The sequence below is a fragment of the Coffea eugenioides genome, chromosome 2 (assembly GCF_003713205.1).
Source record: "Coffea eugenioides isolate CCC68of chromosome 2, Ceug_1.0, whole genome shotgun sequence".
NCBI lineage: Eukaryota > Viridiplantae > Streptophyta > Magnoliopsida > Gentianales > Rubiaceae > Coffea > Coffea eugenioides.
The window spans coordinates 23233669-23258431 of record NC_040036.1 but is presented as its reverse complement, the minus strand read 5'-3'; the positions used below and the strand labels follow the sequence as shown (position 1 = coordinate 23258431).

Here is a 24763-nt window from a genome sequence, read left to right as displayed (position 1 = left end):
CGAATGACCAGAGCAGATTTTTCTTTTTCTTCAGATGAAATGGCATGCCAGAACTGAAAAAATTTTGACAGGCAGGACGACCTTTCTGAGACACTAAACCTCAGCAGCCCCTTTTGAGCAGATTGGATCTCTATGTCCTAAAACAGAGTTACACCTGTCTAGTTCTGAACGATGCCTTCTAGAGGTTTTGATGTTTTACTCCTACCTTAGTATGTTTGAGCTATCTATGTCACATCGTGCAGTGAAAGAAAATAAGATTGGGAGCAGTAGCTAGTCTTTTCATGTGAAGAGAATTCGGGTTACAAACTTCTAGGTGAAGTTGTGTTTTGATGGGTTGAGTGTCGATATGTACTTGGCGATGAAATTATGGATAAACTGCAGAAAGAATTGAACTGGTGTAGCTTCCTCCAGTAAATATTCATTCAGATATGATCAAGTATTACAGCGAAAAAAGGGGCAGGAGATCAAGTATCCCTGAGAAAGATACTAATATTCTAGTTGACGAAATTAGATCATGAATAACAAATTCGTTCACTTTAGGAGTTGAGTATGTAAAGAGAAGGTTCATTATCTTTTACCTAAAAGGTCTCCACTGAAGCTTGTGCCCTCCACACTACCCTATTTTTTTTATACCAAAAAGGAACCGAGCATCATCAAGTTTGCCTATTTTTTTTTAATGATTCCATCTATAAATGCATGGGAAGAATGTGTCCTCAACAAGCAGGTAGTATCTTGCATGCTTAGCCTTCCCTTGTTTCACTGTAGTGTCTTTCCTTGTTCCCAGTCATGAGTACCCAAAACTCCGTCCAAATTGCACTTCCCAAAGGTGCTAATGACCAAAACCAGAACCAAGAACCAGGAGAGGACTTTGACTACTCACAAAGGTCCCAATGGCTTCGAGCTGCTGTATTAGGAGCTAATGATGGATTGGTTTCAATCGCATCATTGATGATGGGGGTTGGAGCTGTTAAAACAGATGTCAAAGCCATGATCCTGACTGGTTTTGCAGGACTGGTCGCTGGAGCCTGTAGCATGGCAATTGGAGAATTTGTTTCTGTTTACTCTCAACTTGAGATAGAGGTTGCACAGATCAAGAGAGAAACAGAAATGATAGAGACCGGACAGGATGAAGAAAAAAACAAGAAAGAAAATCTGCCTAATCCACTGAGTGCGGCAATGGCATCGGGTCTTGCATTTTCTTTAGGAGCCGTAGTGCCCTTGTTGGCAGCTGCATTTATAGGAGACCATAAGGTGAGGTTGGCTGCCATCATTACTGCAGTGAGCCTGGCTTTACTAGTTTTTGGATGGGTTGGGGCAGTGCTAGGGAAGGCTTCTGTAATCAAGAACTGTGCTAGGGCGTTGATTGGAGGTTGGATGGCTATGGCCATCACATTTGGAATGACCAAATTAATAAGCTCCACTGGAATGAAAATATAAAATCATCAACTACCATGTCATTTTCAACCTTTTCCCGTCGCTTCAAATTATGAAAAATAAATGCAATCTTCAGCTTGAAGAAGGTTGCTGCATGTTGATCAATTAAGTTTGTGAAATGTAGAATCCTGTCCGGTCAGCGAGGTGTTCGTTTTTCTTTCCTTTTTAGTTTCACTCCTTGCTGTGACATCTTCTTGATAAATAATACTAGTATCTTGCGAATCCATTAGGAGTAGAACTCCTGGAACATCATTCCTGTAGTTACGCTTTACACCTTCATGTGGTCAGATGTCTTTCCCAATACCAGAATAGCTTTCAGTTGAAAGTAAATTCTGACAAAACCACTTAAAAAGTTAATAGCCTATTTCCAATGGTCTACATGAAATTGAGTGAAAATAAGCTTAAAGAAAAATGACAAAGTTAATGCAGATGCCACATTAAAATGATGAACACTAACTCAGTAATGAGGAGAATTTCCTCCAAAAATATGAAAGCACTAAATATTATCGTTGCATCACTTGCCAGTATTACCAGCAAGAGCACGAAGTTAATAACCTCATCTCAATTTTCAACTCTAATAGGGAACTGAGCCCGACATTCGTTGCTCGTGTGTTGTGCGTCCCAAGTCACCACAGAACCTGTGATTCATAATTGCAAGAACTGTTTAAAAACCATAGCAATTTATCCCCAAATAAGATGGTTCTTTACCACAAGTACTTGCATATGATGTTTGGCTGTTGCTCAGATCATAACTTTTTGTTCGTATACGGTACACTTTCACTCCAGCCTGCTTCCTCCCACGGGCACATAACGTGTCCAACGCAGATGATGATTCTGTTTCTATATTACCATCCCCGAGTCACATTATTTCAGAGAGTAAAATTCCCAAGTTATCATCAACCCAGTAGCAGCTCCATATAGTTCAGGAGTACCAGCAACGTTCAACTCCTCCCAAGTTCTCGAAAGGAAGATCAAGAAAAATGATTCTTGTATCCGTCCTGTGGTACGTAGCATCCAGACCATTATGACCAGTAAAGAGTCCATAATCCGACTGCCTAACTAACGTTAAGGTTTCACCTCTCCTCTTTCTTTTACCATGTTCAGTTATTTCATGGCGCAAGAAATTGCGTCTTCAGAAGATTTTCTTTTTCATCCGATTGTGGAGTATCAAATCTGTTTAAACAGAAGTGTTGTTCACTAAGAACGAAAGTACCAGCGATTAAAAATATGCTCCCCCCACCAAAACAAAAAAGAGCCCCAACTTTTAAGCCACGATTATTAGTATGTTTTATCTTAAATTGCGTAGGATTCTAAGCTATGCCAGTTGGGGGGACTAACAGCGTATCTTCTACAGCAAACGGGCAAACAATAGGTACCACTTTCCCGGGAAGAAATGCAATTTGTGCAAAACCGTCGATCATAAAAACATTGAAGAGACAGAAAAACTGCAAACTAAAATTTCTGCAGAACAAAAGGTAAGGATGGAGTTATGTGGGCTTAGAGAATAGTGGCAGGCAAACGAGGAGAACATACAATTGTTCATATGATTACCAACAAAAAATGACTTAGAACATTTATTCAAGCACAGAACAATTACATACAAGGAGCAACAATGATTATTTGATTACACAATCTAATCGCCCTTGCTGTTGGCATTATATCCATGAAAGTCCTAATTTCATCTACAGTTGACATATCAAAACCTCACCAAACCCGCCATGACATACCAAAAAACTACGTAAATACTTGGGACTCTGTCCTTCCAATCGAACCTTTGCAGGAAAGTGAACCCAAGAATCATCATTAAAAAGAGGAGAGAAATCAATAGCCACTCCAGCAGCGATAATAAACAAGCAGATATCTGCGCTAGACAAACGAAGTTACTAATAGCGGAAAGCACAAAAAGTATAAGCAAGCACCAGGTCTACAGCCATCTGAGCAGTAAAGCATCAACCATTAGCAGGATTGCGAAGAAAAAAAATTTGCCCAAACTCCCGTTCCCCCATTGTCTATAAGATTAACATGAAAAATAATAAAAGATAGACCAATGGGAAAAACAAAAAAGATACACAGACAGAGAACTCTCATCACCCAACAACACAAGTTGACATTGCTGGGACAAGTCATTTAACTCGAAAATGCTGCAGTCTCAAACAGAGTTTATGAAAAGTTGATCCATCCTTGAGATTGCAAGGCACAGTTACCAAGAACCACGAACTGAAAGAGGAAAAACACTGCAACTTCGTACACATATTGACCACTGAAATATGTCTCAGCAACAAAAGCCCTGACTAGAAGAACAGAAAGGAAGCTCTTGTCCCAAAGAGAGTAAATCAAAGAGAGGACCAGAACAAGATCGTGGACAAAAGTTGCAGACTCCCCAAGAGTATCTAAATAACTGCCAGGATTTTAAACTGGGCATAATCCTCCCTTAGTTCACCTTGCAGAAGCTATGAGTAACTAACAGTGCGATAACTTCCAGAGGGCTTGTTGCTGTCCAAAATGCTTTCTCAATTTTATTATGTTAAAAGCCTACCCCCAATTAGCAAACAGATCCACTATGTATCCAAAAGGCCAATTACGGCGCCTGCCAAAACGTTAAAAATATTAATACTGGAAACACTAAAATAGCTCACTTCATAATATACTTGATGGAAACAAACATTACCCGATTTACTCACACGTTTAAATCTTTCTTTACCAGAACATAGGACATACAGCTTGTAAGACAGCCTCTACACCTCAATTGACAGGCACACTTGAAGGTGGGGAACAAGGTTTTCCTATCACCAATTTTAAGGTCTCACCGTATGTCCTCAAACCACCCAACATAATGCAAAACTTTGTGATGTGCAATTTCCAGTGTATGAAATCATTATGCATCCAGCAGCAAATAAGGGCAGTGAAATTTCCATCAACAAAGCAGATAACCAGCAGCAATAATAGCATTCAAGAGTGACAGACCACCCATCAGACCATATATCGAACATCTTACGAACACAAAATAGTAGAATATTAGAGCCAATTTTCATGAATTCAAAAGATTGATCCACTTTGCCAACATGCCAAGAAGACAAAATATCCTTTTCCAATATACTTCAAGCCATTTGGTTCCATCACAAGCAGCACATCCATTCTTCCACTGCAACGCACATGAAAAGGAATTTTAGTACCACAATAAACCTGAGACAAAATTAACAGACCATAAAAACTAAATGCAAGAATCTAGAGAACCAAATTGATTCACATACCAATCTGTGGCAGTCAGATTCTACCCTTAGCGAAAACCTCCACTACCACGACGGTCATATGGCCCAGATCGATCACGATTGTATCGGTCACCTCCCCCATGACCACCACCATCTCTGTTACGGCTACCAAACCGATCTCCATTCCTTTCAGGTCCATAACGCCCACCACCTCTTCCACCTCCACCACTGCCACCATATCTGTCATCTCTACCGCCATATCGGTTGCCTCTACCACCATCATCAGGACATTCCCTAGCAAAGTGTCCTGGTTTACCACACTTAAAGCAGTCTCCACCACCAGATCCACGACCACCCCCATAATCACGACGATCTCGATCACGACCACGGTCCCTATCACGCGGGCGATCAATATCACGATCGCCACCTTGGTTAGGTTGTGCTTTGTCAACTGTGATAGGTCGGCCATCTAAATCCATGCCATTCATTGCATGGATGGCCTCCTCCATTGCTTCCTTTTCATCAAAAGTGACAAATCCAAATCCACGGGAGCGTCCAGAGAACTTGTCCATAACAACCTATAATTATACCAGCAATGACTGTAAAATTACAAATTTGAAAGGTCAAAAGCAGAGGTCTGAAATATGGTGCTCAGAACATTTCTCATCAGCAAAAGAATTAGTAATGTCAGATCAATACGCGAAGAAGAAGACAATATCAATCTTTTTCTTCCTTTTCTCTTTCTATGGTCTTGGAAAGTGTGACACATAGAAGATAGTCAAGGAGATCATAGCATATATCAACAGGTCACTAAAAGAACAAACACATATCACAGTTAAAATTTAATATCAAAAACAAGTGATACACAGTTACCTTTGCCTCAATAAGATGGCCAAATTTCTCAAATGCATCTTTTAGACCTCGATCAGATGTTGACCATGACAGATTTCCAATGAAACAGCGATACTCCGCAACATCAGACATGTTGCAATCTGGTTTTTACTACCAAAATTGATCCATAAGAAATGGAATAAGAAAAGAAAAAATACCCAGAAAAGATCTACAGAAAAGCATAAAATAAAATTCATGATTGACCAGAACAGTTATAAAACATCAGCATCCACTGTAGTTTAACAGTCATCTTACAAGTTTAAACCCATTCTGTTACTCATAGGAAGTAGAGAGAACATCAGGATTCGCAAAGTTTTTTAAACCACATGCATTTATGAACTGATCAAGACAGAAATTTAAGTTCTGTACATCTTAAAATCAGAAAAAGCATATTCACATCGTATATCATAGGTCAAACATCCTCCAACAGTTGCTACCACATGCAAAATAATACAACAAAAAAATTCCAATTCCAGATAACGGTTTTAGCCAAAGATATGATCTTACACAGCCAAGCGGAATGGAGACAGCAAACTATTGTTCTGCCTTGTACTAAAGAGTACCCTGTGCTCCCCATAATCGGTGGGATAAGCCAATAACGGACAGGTTTATGACGAATAATTTAATAAAAAACACTATTGTTCCCACCATCCCTACAACAATTAATTCTTCCAGATTAAAAAAATTACCGTACCCTTATCTTTAAACATGCTGCAGAGTTAAAAATCACATACACATGATTTTTAATAAAATCCCAGAAAATTGAAAAAAAAAAAGAAAAAAGAAAAAACAGATAACATCGCAAGCCCATCGACAAGAACCACACCGTTATCTCTAATAGTTATACAATCCAATTTCCATCAACCCTTTTCTACCCCTCATCTCCATAGACCCATATTCGAGATACATGGCACACTAGATTATCAAGCCTCTTAATTAAATCAGATCTAACCACAATTTCCATTATTCCTTTTTCCAGGTTAAAGAAAAATACAGATTGAAATTTAACGGCTAAAAATAATGAAGCGGGCATCAATATTACAGTGTATAAGATGTACATATAAGATTTAGAGCAAGTGGTTTGAATCAGATGAACTTACATAGAAAACTATACGAAGCTTTTTGAGTGCTTCTGGTTTGCTTTGCTTTGCTTTACTTTAGGGTTGAAGAACGCAGAAATCAGAAAACGGAAACCCGAATAATTTTTCTATTTATTCCGTATTTATCTGCCAGGTACTCCTATATTGATCTAGTGGAGCCAGTTGTATATCAACAGTCGTTGACCCGGCCTTCATTTTATTGACCGCAATTGACGACTGACGGGTTGATCGCAACCGTTGCTGTGATAGTTGGTGGGCCCTATTGTTTCCCGTGACAGTTGGCACTACTGGATTTGTTTGGGTAACACAGTATTTGTAAAGAATTATTTGCTACATTTTTATTTTATGTACATCATATCATAAAAATATTACAATAAATATTTCAAACAATCCCCACTCCAAACTTACTCCCTTATTTTATAGCTTTTCTAGCATATTGAATTAATTGCAACATGCTTTGTAAAACTTTTAATTTTTGTGACTGTTCGCATAAACTCCTGTCATTTAAAGAATGTATATAAAATAGGAAGAGGGTGCCAAGTTATGGTCGTCCTCCTCCATAAACTCCAAAAGGGTTTAACATGTCTATATAACAAGCATAAAATAGCAAACGTGCATCTGCTGTGACTAAAGTTGTAAACGAATCGAATCACTCGCGAGTCGATCGTGAGCGGCTCAAGTCCGAGTTCGACTTGAGTTCGGTTAACATCGACCTCGAGTAAATTCGAGCTGATCAAATCGAATTCGAACTTGAATTCGAATTCAAAAATACTAAATTTGTTAGCTCGCGAGCCAGCTCAAGTTCAATTATATATTTTTTTTAATAGTAAAATTATATATATATCATAATATTTTATTATTTGTTAAGAAAAATTATAATTTTATTAATTTTTTAAATAAAATAATTTTTTTTATTATTTTTTTTAAACTCGAGCTCGACTCGAATAATTTGAACTTAACATTTTGAGCTCTTTTATTTTGTAGTCACTATCTAAAAATTTTCATACTTCATTACATCCATCCAAAAAATGGTTCTTCTTTTGTTTTTGAAACTTATTTTTACTCAACTTACCTGTCTTGGTTTGATTCCTTTTTAGGTGAAAATATGAGCAGGAGGTGATGGTAAGTTTACTAGAGGCTTTAAGATTTTAATTGATTTACTTGTAAAACCTTCAAATTGAATAGCAAGAGATATATCTATACTTCCTCGTAGTTTGCCTCAATGCACTTGATTATATAGATATACTACGGGAAATTCTATGTAAAAAACTCCACAATTAAATAAATTTTTTTCTTAACTTTCACCCCTTTTGTTTGCCTAAACAAAGTATGAAGGAACTTCATTATGTAGTTTATTTTCAATATTCTTTTAACTTCAACATGCTGATATTTTTTCCTGCCTATAAGTTGACATGTAATTCATCTTTTGGAGGTGATGATTTGATGAAAATAGAGGGATATTTTCTTGAGAATTAGCAATCAGTAGTTGCTTCGAGTTTGTCTGTTTTTGAAACCAATCATAACTACTTCTCCGTCTCTTTGGTATTCATGCTATCAATAGTTTTATCAATATTTTAAATATGTGGAGTTTTATTCTAATCACCACATTGAGATAAGCAACCTACTTCAGGATACATGTCATTTGGGTCGATTTAGGTAGTGATGAGCTACCATATATTGGTTTTGATGTCATCTAGTTAGATTGTGCTATGTCACTTCCCCTGCTATCCCGGGGTTTGAACTTGTTGCCTCCGCTAGAGCATTATGGCTTTCAACCCTACTTTTACAGCAAAAAGGAAATTGTGTATTCAAAAATAGAAAGAAATGGAAAAGTTAGAGAAATTGACTAGGAATTGAATATATTAGTGAACAAAATTTGAGTTTCATTTAAGGTGATTCTCAGTATGTTCTTCCCAGCATTAGTGAAAAAAGTTTGAGTTTCATTTAGTCAGACCGAAGGGCCGGATACCTCTTGTGTCAACAAAAAAAAAAAAAATTGTAAAACTTTTTCTGCCAACAATGTATTAACTTGCCCAACCCGAGGTAACTCGAGTGGCTCGTTGCTCCTCTTTAGGATATGGCGACCACGGTTCGAGTCCCGGGGGTAACGCGTTCAAGGGGAATGGACCTCTCCTCTCGGGTCACAGGGGGAATAGTCGGGTCGAAGACTGGGATACCCCTGTGTAGACAAAAAAAAAAAAAGGTAAAACTTTTTCTGCCAGCAATGTACTAACCGAGTGGTTCACCTTTTTGGTTTTTTGCAAGGGGGTAAGGACGTTTTTGCTTGCATGGTGCTGGATAATTATCCCATTTACCAAGCTTTTATTCTAGTAAGCTTTCTTAATACAACCTGAGAACCTAAATTGTATTCCACCCTGTTTTTTAAGGAAATGCTCTCTCTCCCTTTCTCTATATTAGACACACACACTACACCTTGTTTTTTTTTTTTTTTGTATTTCCTTCTATAGTTTCCTTTTTTTTTCTGTTTTTAAATAGACTAATAGGTCATCTACATTGTTTTCTCAACACCATCAAATGTTCATACATGTTAGAGATGCTACCGCGATTTTGTTGACTTGATATATGATGAATCAAGAAGCCAATTATATTTTAAGAAAATGCCATGCACCTGCTCAGATTAGAAGTTGGAGTGGTTTTAGTGAAAAATGTTGTTCATATTTTGGTTGTTGATTGTTACAGAAATTGACTACTTTCACATTGCTAGCGATTTTTAAGTGAGTAAAGAAATACCTTATTCTAGCAAATTTATGGCGCACTACTTGAATCAATCAATTTTTTATTTTATTTCTTTTTGAAAACAAGTTTTGATAGTTATTTTAAGTGAGTTTAAAACTGTAGCAGCCCTCTGAATAGCTCTTTTTTTTTTTTTTTAAAAAAATTAGATTGCAAATAGAACTTGGAAAAAGACGAATACGTGACACATAGGAGGCAGCTTGTGAGGTCCAATTGAGAGGTAACTCAAATAGGAAGCAAATTATTAAATGTCTAAAAGTAAATTGGGTAATATCGAAAATCAATTTTTTTTAATTTTAAAAAAAAAATTAGTAGGGGATAGATATGATTAAGAAGTGGGACGGGGTGGAGGAAATTAAACTGAGGACTTGCTCGAAAAATGAAAAAGAAAAAGAAAAAAATCGATACTTGTTAATGATGACTGCTTGCTTGGTGAGTTCTTCTTAGGTTCCGTTTGATAAAACTGAATCTGAATTCTGAAATCTGAATACTGAAACAATTAATTTGTTAAATTTTAAGCATTGAAAAAAATATATGAATGTCTGAATTTTAATACTAAACCTATTTATACTGTTTGATAAATATTTATAGCTGAATGCTTAATAAGTTTAATTTGACAATTTTGCCCTTATATCCTTTCATTCAAAAAAGAAATAGAATCTATGATTTAATTAGTTTAAAATTGTTAGGTCTGAAAATGACAATATTTATTTTTAAATCAAATTAATATAAAAGATGAAATATATTATACGAGAAGTATGAAAAAGATGTGAAAGTCATTAAAAAAGGAGAAAAGAGAAACTAAAAATTGTTAGATAGAGAATATTATGTTGTTTAATTAGATAAGAATTTTGAACATAATTAACAAACAAGGGTAGATTTGGTAGATAAGATAAGGTAGTTGAAGTAATTCTATTGATTCTTATCAGAATTAAGTATTCAGTTAGGATTCTTGTGCTGCAAAAATACACACAGGTTCAGTACTACTTAATAAGTTCAGCAAATAGATTTTCATTTATCAAACACACAAAATATCTGAATGTCTGAAAAAATTCAGATTCAGCGTTTTTTTATGTTATCAAACAGGCCTTTAGTTCTTTTGATTCCTGCCGGCTTTAAAACAATCGATTACCCTTTGTTAAAAGTTTAAAACACAAGTTGAATTTTTTATTTTATTTTGGTATCAGTGGAGCTCTAAGTTTGGATGTGCCTTTCTTACTTTCTTTTCTTCTTTTCTTTTATCTCTCTTTTTTTGACTACAAATGACAATACTAAAGTTGTTACCTAAACAATTAAGGACACAAGTAAACGATAAAACGCTATTCCTTTCTAACCACTCTAAATGAGATTGAAAACTATAACAGTACACTTGTGACCTTTTTTTTTTTTTTTAAGTCACCTTTTTCTCGTTCTTTTTTCTTTTTCAAAATCACATCGTACCCTCTAGAATTAAATAAAACAAAAAAAAAACACTTGAAAAAAAAAAGAATAGGTATCCACGCTATATGCACACATCTCTAGATATATATATATATATATATATTCATACATTGTGGTAGTATAAATTCTTGTCTGGTAGAAATGTTCACAAACAACGTTGAGTGGCTAAAAGATAGGGAACCAGCGTATCTAAATTCTAGATATTCTCATAATTTGTAGTATTTATTTATTTATTTTACATTAGTACTTTATATCTGGAATCACATTTCAGATTCATTGTGCATCCATGTATATTCAATCTTATATTCATTTTTTACACAGATATATTATCCATCCACAAAAAATGCGTACTTGTATAACCCTCCTCTGCATGGTGCAATATCATCTGTGAGGAGTTTAAATAAAACATGAGTACAATACTTTCCGAGTGACATGTGGATGGGTAAAGCTTAATGTGGATGGAGCTTCAGCAAACAACCTTGGTTTGGCCGGAGTTGGAGGCCTAATCAGAGATGGAAACGGATGTTAACTTGGTGGTTTGTGCTCGAACCTAGGATTAGCCAGTAATGGTGCTGCAGAACTATGGGCCAATAATACATGGTCTACAGTTGAGTTAACATGGAAGCTGGGACATAGGAAAGTTGTAATAGAGACTGATTCGTTCGTTGCGATGAAGCTGATTGAAAATTCCCCAGTAGAGAGCCCTTAATTTTTTTTTTTTGGTAAATAAAGATGCATTAAAGTAAAAGTCAAGTCTACAAAGTGGAAGTTAAAGTACAGTCATCCGTGCGGTGGTAACACCCTTTTAAATCTTGCAAAAGTAAGGGAAGGACAAAATTAGGACATGATTCAAAAAAGGTGAAGTCTTGAGCGCTGCTTCTTCCACAGTTTGCTAGGATGTCTGCACATTTGTTTGCTTCGCGATATTTATGGTAGAAACATGTTTGCTAGAATGTAGTCAACAGCTCCCTGCAGTCAAGAATAATAGGCGAAAGTTCATGAGAGATAAGATTATTTGACTTGCGCAAGGAGATGATACTGGAAGAGTCCATCTCCATTTCAAGAGAGTGGATGTTAAGGTTTTTTGCAAGTTGTAAACCATCTCTAAGAGCCCAGCATTCTGCGTAGCCTAAATTTCTTGCAAAACCTGCAATCCATAACCCATTTGAGTCACGAATTATGCCACCAGCTCCTGCCTGGTTTGAAGGTCAAGAGACCGAGCCGTCAGTGTTGAGTTTGGCAAAACCTATAGCCGGGGGGATCCATTTAATGAATTTTTCATGTCTAGGGGATCTGGTGATATGAGAACCAGGTCCTAATAGGTAAAATTCAAGGGCATGGTGAAGGCAAAACTTGATAGGATCAGAAAAATTTTTCTGAAAGATCTTAGCATTGCGAGCTTGCCAAAGGCTCTAACAACCAACGCTAAAGATGGTTCCCAGGGAATAAGATTGAAAGAGGAAGGAATGGTGGAGGAGCATCCATCCTTGATCCAAGAATAAAAATCCGAGTTGGTTTGGGGGTAGGTTTGAGAGGTTTGGGTAAGTTTAAGCCAAAAGGATGTTGCTTGGTTACAAAGCCTAAGAACGTCGTCCGAATTCTCAGAAGGAGCTGCACAAAAAGGGCAAGAGGCTTCGGATAGAAATATACGGTGGGCAAGAAGGCTTTTTGTAGGGAGTTGGTCCTGAGAAGCTAGCCAAAGGAAAAGCTTGACTTTTGAAGATGTATTGACTCTCCAGATCCAACGGAAGAGGGATGGAGCTCTATTATCTACTGGACATGAGGAAGGATTTTTGCACAAATTATAAGCTGATTTAGAGTTGAAAGCCCCGTTGTTGGAGTGATTCCACCTAAGAAAGTCATGAGATGGATTGAGCTTGGCTAATAAAGCTTGGGAATGCAGACTCCAGCACACATGGAGAGAAGGGAATCAGAGTGCTGACTGCTAGCATAACTTGATATATCCATCAGGAAGGAAGACAGATTCTGAGAAGTTTGCTAAGTTTTGGTTGTATGGGTGTCACGACTCCCAGATTAGTGTCCATGTAACTGGGCCATCAGGCCTCAAATACATCAAAGAAAAAAAAATTAATTTTGTAACAGAAATTATGAATCTTGGAGGGCATTACAAAAGTTGAGGCAATTAATTAGCAGCTCTATTGCACTTGAACCTTTGACCTTTGACTATTGGTTGCAATTTTCGATTGTAGATTTTTAACAACTTTTATGCATGTGGAATAATCTATAGGCCCGTTATTGAAAGTAATCTTGTACGTTCTAATTTATGAAGATAAACGCAACAAGTATATCATCATAGACATATACTCCTGATACAAAATTAACGCATACTCACCAAATATTTAACAGATATACTGATTGAAATTTCTTGGGGTGGCAAAAGAAAATCATCTTTCTTTCTGTTTAATCATAACGAATGTAGAAAAGAATCCAAAAAGCTATCAGAGAAACAGCATTGCATGAATCCGTGTCACCTGAACAGCTCATAATCGTGTCAATGTAAATGAAAGATCAAAAGAAAAATTCATCTTTTCACAAAATAGTGGAATAGTCCCTATGATTTTTGGGAGATTAGTTGGCACAAATGGGAGGAAAAAATGTTCGGTCCATGCGATATCGAAAACAAATTAAGGAATCCCTATGAAAGGTTTTTTTTTCTTTTGTTGGTTTTTTAACATTTTACCGAGACTTATAATATATATATATATATATATATATATATATATAGAGAGAGAGAGAGAGAGAGAGAGAGAGAGGATAGGCTTAGGCTCGGTTTGGATTAACTATTTTTGAGGGTGTTTTTGAAATATTTTACTGTAGTAGTGTACATGAAAAATTTTTACTGTAGATTTTTTTTTTGTGATTTTTTGGAGGGATTTTTGAAATATATTTTTGGGATACCTTTTAAATTTAAAATAATTTTAGAATATTTTTTAAAATTAAACTAACATCTACAACCACAACCACCTCCAACACCACCCCCATCCACCATTGCCACCATCCCTTCCTCTTCCTCCTCCTCCCATTCCCTCTTTCTCCTGCCTGCCACCCATCAGCCCTTCCCTCTCCTCCTTAAATTTTTTTTTTTTTTGACAAACAAAAGGACCTGGCCCCACTTCAGGCCCCAACCCTTATTCGGATTGTTGGGTTATTCCCCATTTTTGTTACAAGGCTCGAATACTGGATCTCGGGTGTACTAACACTTAGTGAGACCAGCTCGGCTGGCTTGGAAGGGCCCTCTCCTCCTTAATTTGGTCACGGCCAAATCGCGACCAGAAGGTTGCGACCTTCTAGACGTGCAAGGCAAGGGGAGGAGAGGAGAAAGAAGGAAGGGGCTTTGATTTTTACATCTCAAAACGGGCTCATAGCAATGAACGAATCAAAGAGTTCTGGGGAAAGATTTTTTTTTTTCTCCTTTCAATTTTTGTTCAATTTCCTTTTATTCCTGTACTGTGGACGAATCAGTCATTGTCCTAAACCAACCCTTTCCCGCTCAAACCCCACTAAAATTTCTGTTCAATTTCCAATTATTCTATCTATTTTCTGGTGTTAATTCGTTTTGAAGAAAAAGCTACTTCTCTGTTTGGACCTAGGAGTAAGAAACGGGGCCACAACCAATTAAGTTGGCGACTACGAATGGGGAAATAAAATGAGATGGTAGATAAGTATTAAATAAGTAGCTGACTTGAAGAGATTATGGGATTTCTTTTTCATTTTCCCCTTCTTGGTTGCTCGAAGCCTATCTGCCTGTGTATTTCCTTCAACAGTCACTAGTTGGGATTAGTCTCAAGTACTTACTACTAATAATAAACTAATATTGTTCTTCTGCCTTTCATATCGTCCACTACTAGTCTTGCCAGGACATCACCTAAATTTGTTGATTTTGTTTCTAATTTAGAGGGATTTTGTTTCCAATTTAGAGGGACTCACAAGGAATACTGATCATGAATTTAAGAGTTCGGTCCATAAAATGGTTGATCATGGATCTTTCAACATTTTAAAAGAATTATTCCTGATAAGATAAGTTACGAGAATATTGACTATAATAACACAATTTTAAGCGATATATGATATGGATGTCATGTCTTTGACTCGTGGTGATAATTGAAATCGTATTCATTCAAACATTCTTCTACTAAAAAAAATTTAATAGGAGAAAGATAACTTTTGTTTTGACCATAACATCTCAAATGGGCCCATAGCAGTGAATGAATCAAAGAACGGGAAAAAACAAACGGTTAGCAAGATTTGTAAAAAAAAATTTCAAATTTTGTTTTACTTATATCATAAACACAATTTTCAACCATCTTTTTATCTCACATACATCGCATCACAAAAAATGTTACAGTAATTATTTCAAATAACCTCCTATCCAAATGCAGGGAATACCAAATAGCGATCCAGTCATTGTCCTAATTCCTAAGCCAAACCCACCCCACAAAAATTTTTGTTCCATTTTCTTTGATTCCTTAATTTTCTGGTATTAATTCAATTTGAAGAAAAAGCTAATTTACTTTTTGGACCTTGAATTAAGAAATAGGGCCACAGCCAAGTGGTGACTACGAAAGGGGAACCAAAAAAAAATGGAGGAGAAGAAGATGGTAGATATGTATTAAATAAGCAGCTGACTACTGAGTTGAAGTGGTTATGAGATTTCTTTTTCATTTTCTCTTGGTTGCTCCAAGCTTATGTATTTCTTTCAACACCTCCACGCTTCTTGTTTCATTCGAAGTGGAAAGCTGCCAGTAGTGAGTTGGGACCAGTTTCAAGCACTTAATAGCAACAACATCATGGTAATATTGCTCTTTTGCCTTCCATATCGTCCACCACTAGTTTTTGCAAGGACATCACGCCAATTTAGAAAATTTATTTGTTTCCATTATTTAGGGAGGATAATTTCAGAAGGCTACCCTAAGGTTTTTGACAATTTCATTGACCTCACTTGAGGCTTGAAAAATTACACTGACCTCCCCTTGCAAAATAATGGACCCATTTGCTAATATCACCTAACATGAAATTATTCACATGCCCCAACACATTATTTGAGATTAGAAACTAAAATCTGAGTATTAAATAATTATGGTACAAATCAACTAATTAATGGAATTAACTGTTAACAGCGTGAATAGTAATGTGGAAGATACAAAATGGAGTGAATTTGCTACACTAATTGGTGCCATTTTATGATTGACAGAACTTGACCTGACGACATTTCAATTGTATACAAGAAAGATTCGGGTAGACAAAGGAAGCATAGGGAAAAGAAATAGAAAAACAAGTATGCTCGTGAGAAATTTTCTCCTTGGTTTAGAAACTAAAGAGATGGCCTTTGCATTAATTAGAGTAATTATGTGGAAGTGGCTGAGAAAAGAGGTAGAAGAAAGGCAAAATTAGAAGTTCTTTTCTGTGCAAAATCACAAAAGACATATCCTAAATCAGGTAAATAATCTCTACTATTCTCAGTTTAATATTTAAAAATTACAATTTTAATTGAAAATCATGAAATTTTTTGAAACAATCATAACTACAATACATCTTGACTGATAATTGTTTTTGTTAATACATCTTGACTATAATGCAAAGGGGCATTTGTGAAACAAAATGTTCATCTCTTTCCTTGAAGTTATTTTTTAATCATACTTTGTCAGAGATAGACTGATTTTGCTATCAAATCATAAATCTCAAGGGAGATTAGTGTAATTTTTCAAATCTTAGGAGAGGTCAATGAAATTATTAGAAACCTCAAGGAAGGTTTCTAAAATTATCATTATTTTGAGGGACACGAAAAGAAAATTGATGAATTTTGATTTACTGCTCATGAGTGTAAGCTGGTATAGGAACTGATACTATATGAAGATTACAGCCCAAAATTGTCTGTTGACAGTGTCAAACTGCCAATTTCGTTTCATTCAATATGGGATAATGGTTTATTTGTTGCCTCTATTTTGATGTCAAACTTCGACTTTCGAGTTTCGGCATGCGGTTTCCCAGAGATTCTTTCCTTTTTTGTCTGTTTTTCTTTTGAGGAAAGCAGATTGCCAGACTAGATGAAATTGATTACAAAAAGAGGTGCATACCCCCGAATTGGAAATTCATTCACGTAAATAGACGAAACTAAATAGTTATGCATCTTTCAGTCCCCAGCAAAATACTTGTAAAAGAAAGGGTAAATTACACTTTAGCTCATGTGATTTACTGCTTTTTCACACCAATCTCCCACGGTTTCAAAAGTCGTTTATTATTTTCTTATGTTTTGAACTAAAGTCTTAGTACTCTATAACGGAATCACTTAAAATATTAAAATTACCTCATTTAGAAATTAAAATGATTGAAATTAATAGCTAAAATATATAAATGTAGTATGTATAACATTTTAGTCCCTTATAGTTTAGATTTATTTCAAATAACCCTATTGTATTTTTTTAAAATCTGTATATAACCCCTGTAAAATTAACAAATAAATTTTACCGTAATGTAGATTACCTTTGACATTTTAGTGGGCTTCATTATGGTGGGTAAATTTTGTTATTTTGACAAGTTTAGTTCAAATAATGAGTGGATTATATATAATTTTTGATAACATAAGAGAGTTGTATAGAAAAGCATTAAATTAGACGAGGTAAGGTGTAATTTACCCTGAAAGAAATGAGTCTGGGAAAACGATTTACACCTCACTGTAACTAATAAGCATTTAGCAAAATCCTATTGTGCAAGAGATAAGAGATACACTAACTCTCAACTTGCTCCTCACAGGAAAAGTTAAGTGCAGACGGACACTTTGTCCTAGAACATATGCAAAAGACTGAAACAGTCAGAATCCGATAGAGACGAACTATTTACCAGTGGCACACCGGCTATATATATCGCTAAAACGTCCAAAAAGCTATGCAAACTGTATCTGCAATTTAGTAGCAAGGAAAAAAGAGCAAGAGAACAAAATACATGCAACAAAGACGGTTGACACATTGCACACCTTCCCTTTAATTGCTGGCAGCTCAAATTTAGAGGTTTGCAGCTAGCAAGCAAAGATTCTTTTCCACCCATTCCCAATTACTATATTAATTACTCCTCTTGTATGCGTGTATATCTTTCTTCATCATCCTGTCTTCTACTTCTTCTTCATACTCTGGAGTCGGTCAACTCAATCTAGTATGTTAGCTATATTGAAAGATATTATTCACAAGTTTTCTCTATCTATAGAAGTCTGAACCTTGACTCATTGATGCTCTTTCATTAATAGGTAATTATAGGACTAGAACACAGATAGTAGTATATAACAATAATTAAAGTGCAAATGGTACAACTAGTTTTGATCCTCATTTTGAGCAGTGGTTATCTAGTCGGGTTTTCTCAAGGCCAACTTAGAGTTGGTTTCTATGGTAACACTTGCCCAGATGCCGAGAACATTGTCAGAGATGTTGTCGGTGAAGCGGCCTCCTCCAGCAACGATGTTGCTCCACACTTACTCAGGCTTCATTTCCACGACTGCTTTGTTGAGGTCACGTGCATACTCTGCACCAGAGCAATCCTAGCAGCTTATTATACTTGATATATAAGAAAAATGTGCATTTACTTTTCTCCGTTTGATTTTGTAAAATGGGCATTTTCCTGCAGGGGTGCGAGGGGTCTATACTGATTCAGAACGGGCCAACAGCTGAGAAAGGAGCATTTGGGCATCAGGGCCTCCAAGGTTTTGATGTGATTGAGAACGCCAAGGCACAGTTGGAAGCTGTGTGCCCAGGGGTGGTTTCTTGTGCAGATATTGTGGCTCTGGCCGCAAGAGACGCTATCGTTTTGGTTGATGACTTGATCCCTATTAGCTATACCCTTCTCTTCTTCCATTTCTGCACTGTGTTATTTACTGCTAGCAAGCTAGGTTTCATCAGGATGCTTCCTTATGTTTAGGCATGTGTCATGGCTAGCTGAATTGGGTTTCTGGATTTTCTTGATGGCACAGGCCAATGGACCGTTTTACCAGGTTGAAACCGGAAGAAGAGATGGACTAGTTTCGGACAAGTCCTTGGCTGATAACATGCCGGATGTTGAGGATTCAATTCAGGTACTGAAGACCAAGTTTCAGCAGAAAGGCCTCACCGCCAAAGACCTTGTGGTTCTCAGCGGTACGTAATACTTCATCACTTCATTGCTCTCTCTCTCTCTCTCTCTCAATACGCATGCAGGCCATATGGCACTTTAGTTGGTAGGCATCACGATTCACGGGACGTGACTAAACTGGCAGCAGCAAATTATCATCAGGCCAGTAAACGTCAATTTTGTTTTGTCATTTTCATGGGAAAATGCTATTTGCACTTGCATTTTTGTTAATCGCATTTCTACTGATGAGAATGCAAACTATGTGATGAGAATGCAAATAACACAAAATGGAGCCCAAATAACATTTTTTTTTATGTTGATGTAATCCATCACCAGGCTGAATAGAACTACCAATAAGCTGTAGTTGAGGGAGATCACTAGTTCGAGCCATGCGCGCAGTGAAAAATGCACACAAAATTTTTTGGCAAAAAAAAGGCTCAGTAAAACTGAAGTTTTCGGCACAAAAATAAAAAATAGAAAAAAATTGTTGAGTAAAATTTTAACTTTTTGGGCTAGTGTATGAACTAGATTCAAATTCAAATTAAGATTATTTGTCAGTGATACTGCTCGTGTGTATACATCTTCAACATATATATATATAGAAAAGATTAATATTCAGTTAGTCTTGTTTTGAGCAACTCCGCCGTGCAAAGACAAAATTCTGGATAAAAATCAAAGTACTGTAATTGGTTTGGAATCTACACATTGGACATGGACTACATGTCTACATCACTAATCACTATAGTAAATTGATCTGTAACAGTAAAAGAAAAGATTCAAGTCCACGAGCGGGAGATGAAGCTTTTATGTTAGATGAACGCAAGCGTGCAATTCATATATCGCGTCTTTCATCTTTTCTTGTTCGGTGGACAACTTTTTCTTGTGGGTTGAAAATCACTACTAATAATAGATTGTTGACCACTCGATCTCTGCTGATTCCTGCCCCTATCTATGTGGATGGCAATGGGATATGTATGATTTGTTAGTTCACGTGGGAAAGTTTCCAACATAATTAAAGAAGGGAGGTGGCGAGGAAGAATTTGTAGCCTCTTAATTTCGATATGATATATGTCACTGATCATAATTAGAGTCCATGTGATCACTTTTAATTTCTGGGCCACCAAAAGAAGATATATTTAGATAGACACAAAAAAGAACTGTTTGGTGTTCTGAAATGTGCTAGGAACCATTTGATGCAACCAACAATCAATCACTATTGTAACAAATATTAATTGTTCACACAAATTTTCCAGCTGCACACACAATTGGTACCGCAGCATGCTTCTTCATGACAGATCGGCTCTACAACTTCCCACCAAATGGAGGCTCCGATCCTTCCATAGACCCGCAACTTCTCCCTGAATTAACCAGTACATGTCCCAAAAATGGCGATGTAAATGCCCGATTGCCGATGGACCGCGGCAGCGGGCAGACGTTCGACGACCAGATTCTGCGAAACATCAGAAGCGGCTTTGCAGTTCTACGATCCGACGCCAGCCTGTACGAGGATGAAGCTACAAGGAGCGCGGTGGATTCTTATTTTGGTTTTCTTGCTCCATCCCTGGAGCAAGATTTTGCTGCTGCAATGATCAAAATGGGGAGGATTGAAGTAAAGACTGGTTCCCAAGGCACAATCAGGCGCGTCTGTTCTGCTTTTAACTGATTGTATTATATTTACCTCCCAAAGAAAGAAAGAAAGAAAAATCATGTGCTTATCACACGTATATGTACTACGGTATTTGATACTCCAATGAATAATAGTATGTCGAGTTGTTCTTATGTTCGTTATAATAGATGTCCCGTGATTAGACAGTGAATGACCGTATGGAACACAATACTTTGTTGTACGTATAGAAACGTTTACAGCTGCATGGCTCTGTTGTAACCAACCATCATATTCTAATTCTTGATTACATAATCTATGATTCAGTTACGATCTACGGTTTTATACCTTTGTTGCAAGCAATAGGCCGGACCAAAAATAAAATAAAAAAAGGTGTATACTGTATTTACACTGATTTTTTTTTTCTCGAAACATATCAACTGAAGAGAAAACTCGATGACTTAGGGAGTACTTCTGTAGGAATTAACAGCACTGCGTGACATATTATTGTAAACTTCAATAGCTAAATTGTGAGTCACTTCTTCGATCTATACCTGCTTGGGATTTATAATCATCAATCATGCAAGAAACGTGTCAAACTTTAACATCAGTCACAAGGTGGAAAAGGAGGAGAAAAAAGAACCCAAAAAAAAAAAAAAACTGAGATAATAAATCATTTTCCAAAGGGATAATTTCAGAAATCTCCCTTGAGGTTTTTGATAGTTTCACTTAGCACCCTTAAAGTTTTAAAAATGTCACTTATCCCCTTTATTTTCAAATTTTTGTAACATTCTCAACCCAGTTCAAATTATGTCATTAAAATACTATGTTTAGGAAAGAGAAAGTTATTTCATTCCAAAATTGCACTTTTATTGTAAAGATATAAAAAATAATTTTTTTTCACCTTCTAAACATCTCAAATAAATATTAAATGTAAATTAAAATGTTTTCCTTTTTCTAAATTTTTAACCCATCGATTCAAGTAAATAAAAATTAAAGATTCTAAATATTTCATAAAATTTATTAAATTCAATAAAAATATTTTACATAAAAAGAAAGATTTTTCTCATTTGATAATCTAAGGGCATGTGGTGAACATATGGATAAATAAAAGTTGGAAAAATATTGAAGTTTTTAAATTATAACTAGCCTCCTAAATTGCAACACTTTTGTAGAACAAATCTACATTTTTGTCAAAGAAAAAATAACAATAATATCGGATTTATTTCTTACTATGTGACCTTAGAGTACCAAATAGACAAACCTTGAATGAAAAAAATTATCTTGTAATTTGAAAACATGTTAAATAAAATTTTATTATTTGTTTGTACTTTAAAAAAGCATATTGCTTATGGTTGCAATTATTATATGTTGTTCCTTTAAAAAAAAAGAATGTCTTCATGCTTTTTGCCCTTATTTTTAACATATGATTATTATATTTACAATTAAAAAAATTAAGTCAATAAAAGGGCATTATTGGAAAGAAATTCTTGCTCTTTCTTAAAATGAATACTTGAATCATATAATTTGAATTGGGTTAAGAATGTTACAAAAATTTGAAAATAGGGGAGGTAAGTAATATTTTTAAAACTTTAAGAGAACTAAGTGAAATTATTAGAAACCTCAGGGGAGGTATATGAAATTACCCCTTTTCCAAATGAATGATTCACACAAGTTCATGGCTCCACATGGCCTATTGTTCTCCGTTCAGGAACCGTTTTAACATCCTAAAATGAAGGGAGATATATGGTGGCAGTACTTGACGAGGAGAGACCTGGCGACAAAAAGAAACTAAGGAAAGAGAGAGAAATTTGAATTGGATGAGAGGAGAAGAAGAAGAGTGGAAAAGCAAAAGCTCCCGAGTCCATTTTCTTCTCTTCTTTTTTCTCAATTTGTTCTCCTTCACATGCAGAATATTCATTAACAGCGATTCTCCGAGGTTGAACATCGTCCCATATAATTTTTTCTTCTTCCTCCTTTGAATTCAACAAATATCTAACTATTTCTAAACCCACCACGTCCGGATGATTATTCTTTGAAGCTGGTATACTACTCATCATTATTTCATCATTCACAACCCTATATACGTCTATTCCTGCATTGTAGATATGTGTTGCTTATCAGTTTATGTACTTGTTTTCTAATGGATTGCATTGCACGAATGTTTAACAATTTTCCTTTTGTAATGCCCACATGGTGAATTATTTTTCTGGCTTTTCAGGTTGATTCTGCCATCTAAAAAAACATTTGCGCCAACCATCATTAGTTGGCAAATTAATTAATTCATCCCAGGCGTATAAGAACTAGGATCGATCATGGCTCCAAGCAAGTTAAGGAAGGCCATTGGAGCAGTCAAGGATCAAACAAGCATAAGCTTGGCCAAAGTTGGAAGTAGCGCTTCTTTATCTGACCTTGATGTCGCGATTGTTAAAGCCACCCGACACGACGAGTACCCGGCTGATGAGAGGCATATCAGAGAGATCATGAGCCTAACATGTTACTCTCGTGCCTATGTTGGTGCATGCGTTAGCACCCTATCGAGACGCCTAAGCAAGACAAAAAATTGGGTGGTTGCACTCAAGACATTAATGTTGGTCCAGCGGCTGCTGGCGGATGGTGATCCAGCGTACGAGCAAGAGATTTTCTTCGCAACCAGGCGCGGGACTCGCCTTCTCAACATGTCTGATTTTCGCGATGCTTCAAAATCGAATTCTTGGGATTATTCGGCGTTTGTCCGAACCTATGCACTGTACCTTGATGAACAACTTGAGTTTCGAATGCAAAATCGGAGAGGTAAGCGCGGTGCATTTTCCTATGATCCGGAAGAAGACGAGCAAGTTGGTCCCAACGCCATTGTCGTGAGATCCACACCTGTGCGGGAAATGAAGAACGAACAGGTGTTTTCCAGGATTCACCACCTGATGCAACTTCTCGAAAGGTTTTTAGCTTGTCGACCAACAGGTGTGTACTGCATTCGCTTAAAAATTTTAACCTCCTCCTTGATGATTGTGAGACGATAAAACTTAATATTCCCATTCTTGAAAAACGCCAATCAGGTTTTGCAAAGAACAACAGGATTGTCGTGGTAGCGCTCTATCCCATTGTCAAAGAAAGTTTCCAGTTATATTATGATATCACTGAGATTCTGGGAATCTTGGTTGATCGATTCATGGAGCTCAACGTGCCCGATTCTGTAAAGGTATATGAGATCTTCTGCCGTGTTTCGAAGCAGTATGATGAGCTTGACATGTTCTACGGCTGGTGTAAGTCAGTTGGAATAGTCCGTGCCTCTGAATATCCAGATGTTGAGAAAATACCACAAAAGAAGCTCGATGTTATGGACGACTTTATAAGGGAGAAGTCAGTAATGGAGCAAAACAGGAAGGTCACTATGATTGAGCCAAAGCCTGAGGCTCAACCCGCGGAGGAAAACGAGGAGCCTGAACCAGAGCAAGACATTAATGCAATGAAAGCATTGCCACCTCCGGAAGGATTTCAAGAGGAAAATGAAGAAAAGGAGCAGGAAGAGGTTAAAGAAGAGGAGAAAGAGAAGCCAAAAACTCAAGAAGTGGGGGATTTGTTGAACTTGGGTGAAGATGCCCCAACAACAGAAGAGCACGGAGATAAATTGGCCTTAGCTTTATTTGATGGTAATCTATCAACAAATGCTCCTGCAACAAGTGTCACTTCTGCATGGGAAGCATTCGACGAATCAGGAGACTGGGAGACAGCACTTGTACAATCCGCTAGCCATTTGTCTAACCAGCAGGTGTCGCTTTCTGGCGGTCTTGATACCATGGTGCTTGATGGTATGTATCAACAAGGAGCTATGCAACAGGCAATAGCTGCATCTGGTGTTACAGCCACTGGAAGCGCTAGCAGTGTTGCACTTGGGTCAGCTGGAAGGCCAGCGATGCTAGCACTCCCTGCACCTCCGAGCGCAGATGGAGCTCATCCACCTGGTGCCGATCCTTTTGCAGCCTCCATTTCAATAGCACCACCAGCTTATGTGCAGATGTCTGAGATGGAGAAGAAACAGAGACTTCTAGTGGAAGAGCAGATAATGTGGCAACAATATGCAAGAGATGGGATGCAAGGGCACGTAGGATTAGCAAAAGTACAATCAAACCAATATCACATGAGCGGCTATGGGGGCACCCATTGAAGTTTTGGTTAAAGTATGTAACTACAGTTTTTTTTTCTTTTGGGGTGGGGCTTGA

The 24763-nt window shown here is 36.8% G+C and overlaps 4 protein-coding genes across 6 annotated transcripts; 3 read left to right on the top strand and 1 right to left on the bottom strand.

Moving 5' to 3' along the window:
* The first annotated feature begins 786 nt into the window (after positions 1 to 786).
* LOC113753795 (vacuolar iron transporter homolog 4-like) lies at positions 787 to 1437 on the top strand. Its single transcript, XM_027298043.1, has one exon. The coding sequence runs from the start codon at positions 787 to 789 to the stop codon at positions 1435 to 1437; it is 651 nt and encodes a 216-aa protein (XP_027153844.1).
* A 1932-nt stretch (positions 1438 to 3369) lies between these two features.
* LOC113761033 (glycine-rich RNA-binding protein RZ1A) lies at positions 3370 to 6740 on the bottom strand. Of its 3 annotated transcripts, none has more exons than XM_027303838.1 (5): positions 6635 to 6740; positions 5517 to 5635; positions 4686 to 5221; positions 4116 to 4576; positions 3370 to 4021 (listed from the first exon to the last, which is right to left on the bottom strand). In XM_027303838.1, exons 2-3 carry the CDS (start codon positions 5625 to 5627, stop codon positions 4712 to 4714), a joined length of 621 nt encoding a protein of 206 aa, XP_027159639.1. In that variant the 5' UTR covers positions 5628 to 5635; positions 6635 to 6740; the 3' UTR covers positions 3370 to 4021; positions 4116 to 4576; positions 4686 to 4711. The 3 variants fall into 3 exon arrangements, with proteins under 3 accessions (XP_027159639.1, XP_027159638.1, XP_027159637.1); XM_027303837.1 differs by having other exon boundaries at positions 4103 to 4576; positions 5517 to 5645; positions 6635 to 6739; XM_027303836.1 differs by having other exon boundaries at positions 5517 to 5645; positions 6635 to 6739.
* An 11012-nt stretch (positions 6741 to 17752) lies between these two features.
* LOC113762115 (peroxidase 43) lies at positions 17753 to 20720 on the top strand. Its single transcript, XM_027305394.1, has 4 exons — positions 17753 to 18344; positions 18461 to 18643; positions 18804 to 18966; positions 20194 to 20720. Exons 1-4 carry the CDS (start codon positions 18141 to 18143, stop codon positions 20601 to 20603), a joined length of 960 nt encoding a protein of 319 aa, XP_027161195.1. The 5' UTR covers positions 17753 to 18140; the 3' UTR covers positions 20604 to 20720.
* A 2138-nt stretch (positions 20721 to 22858) lies between these two features.
* On the top strand, positions 22859 to 24708 carry LOC113760433 (putative clathrin assembly protein At1g03050). The gene is made up of 2 exons (XM_027303001.1): positions 22859 to 23504; positions 23600 to 24708. Exons 1-2 carry the CDS (start codon positions 22859 to 22861, stop codon positions 24706 to 24708), a joined length of 1755 nt encoding a protein of 584 aa, XP_027158802.1.
* Positions 24709 to 24763: the final 55 nt, after the last annotated feature.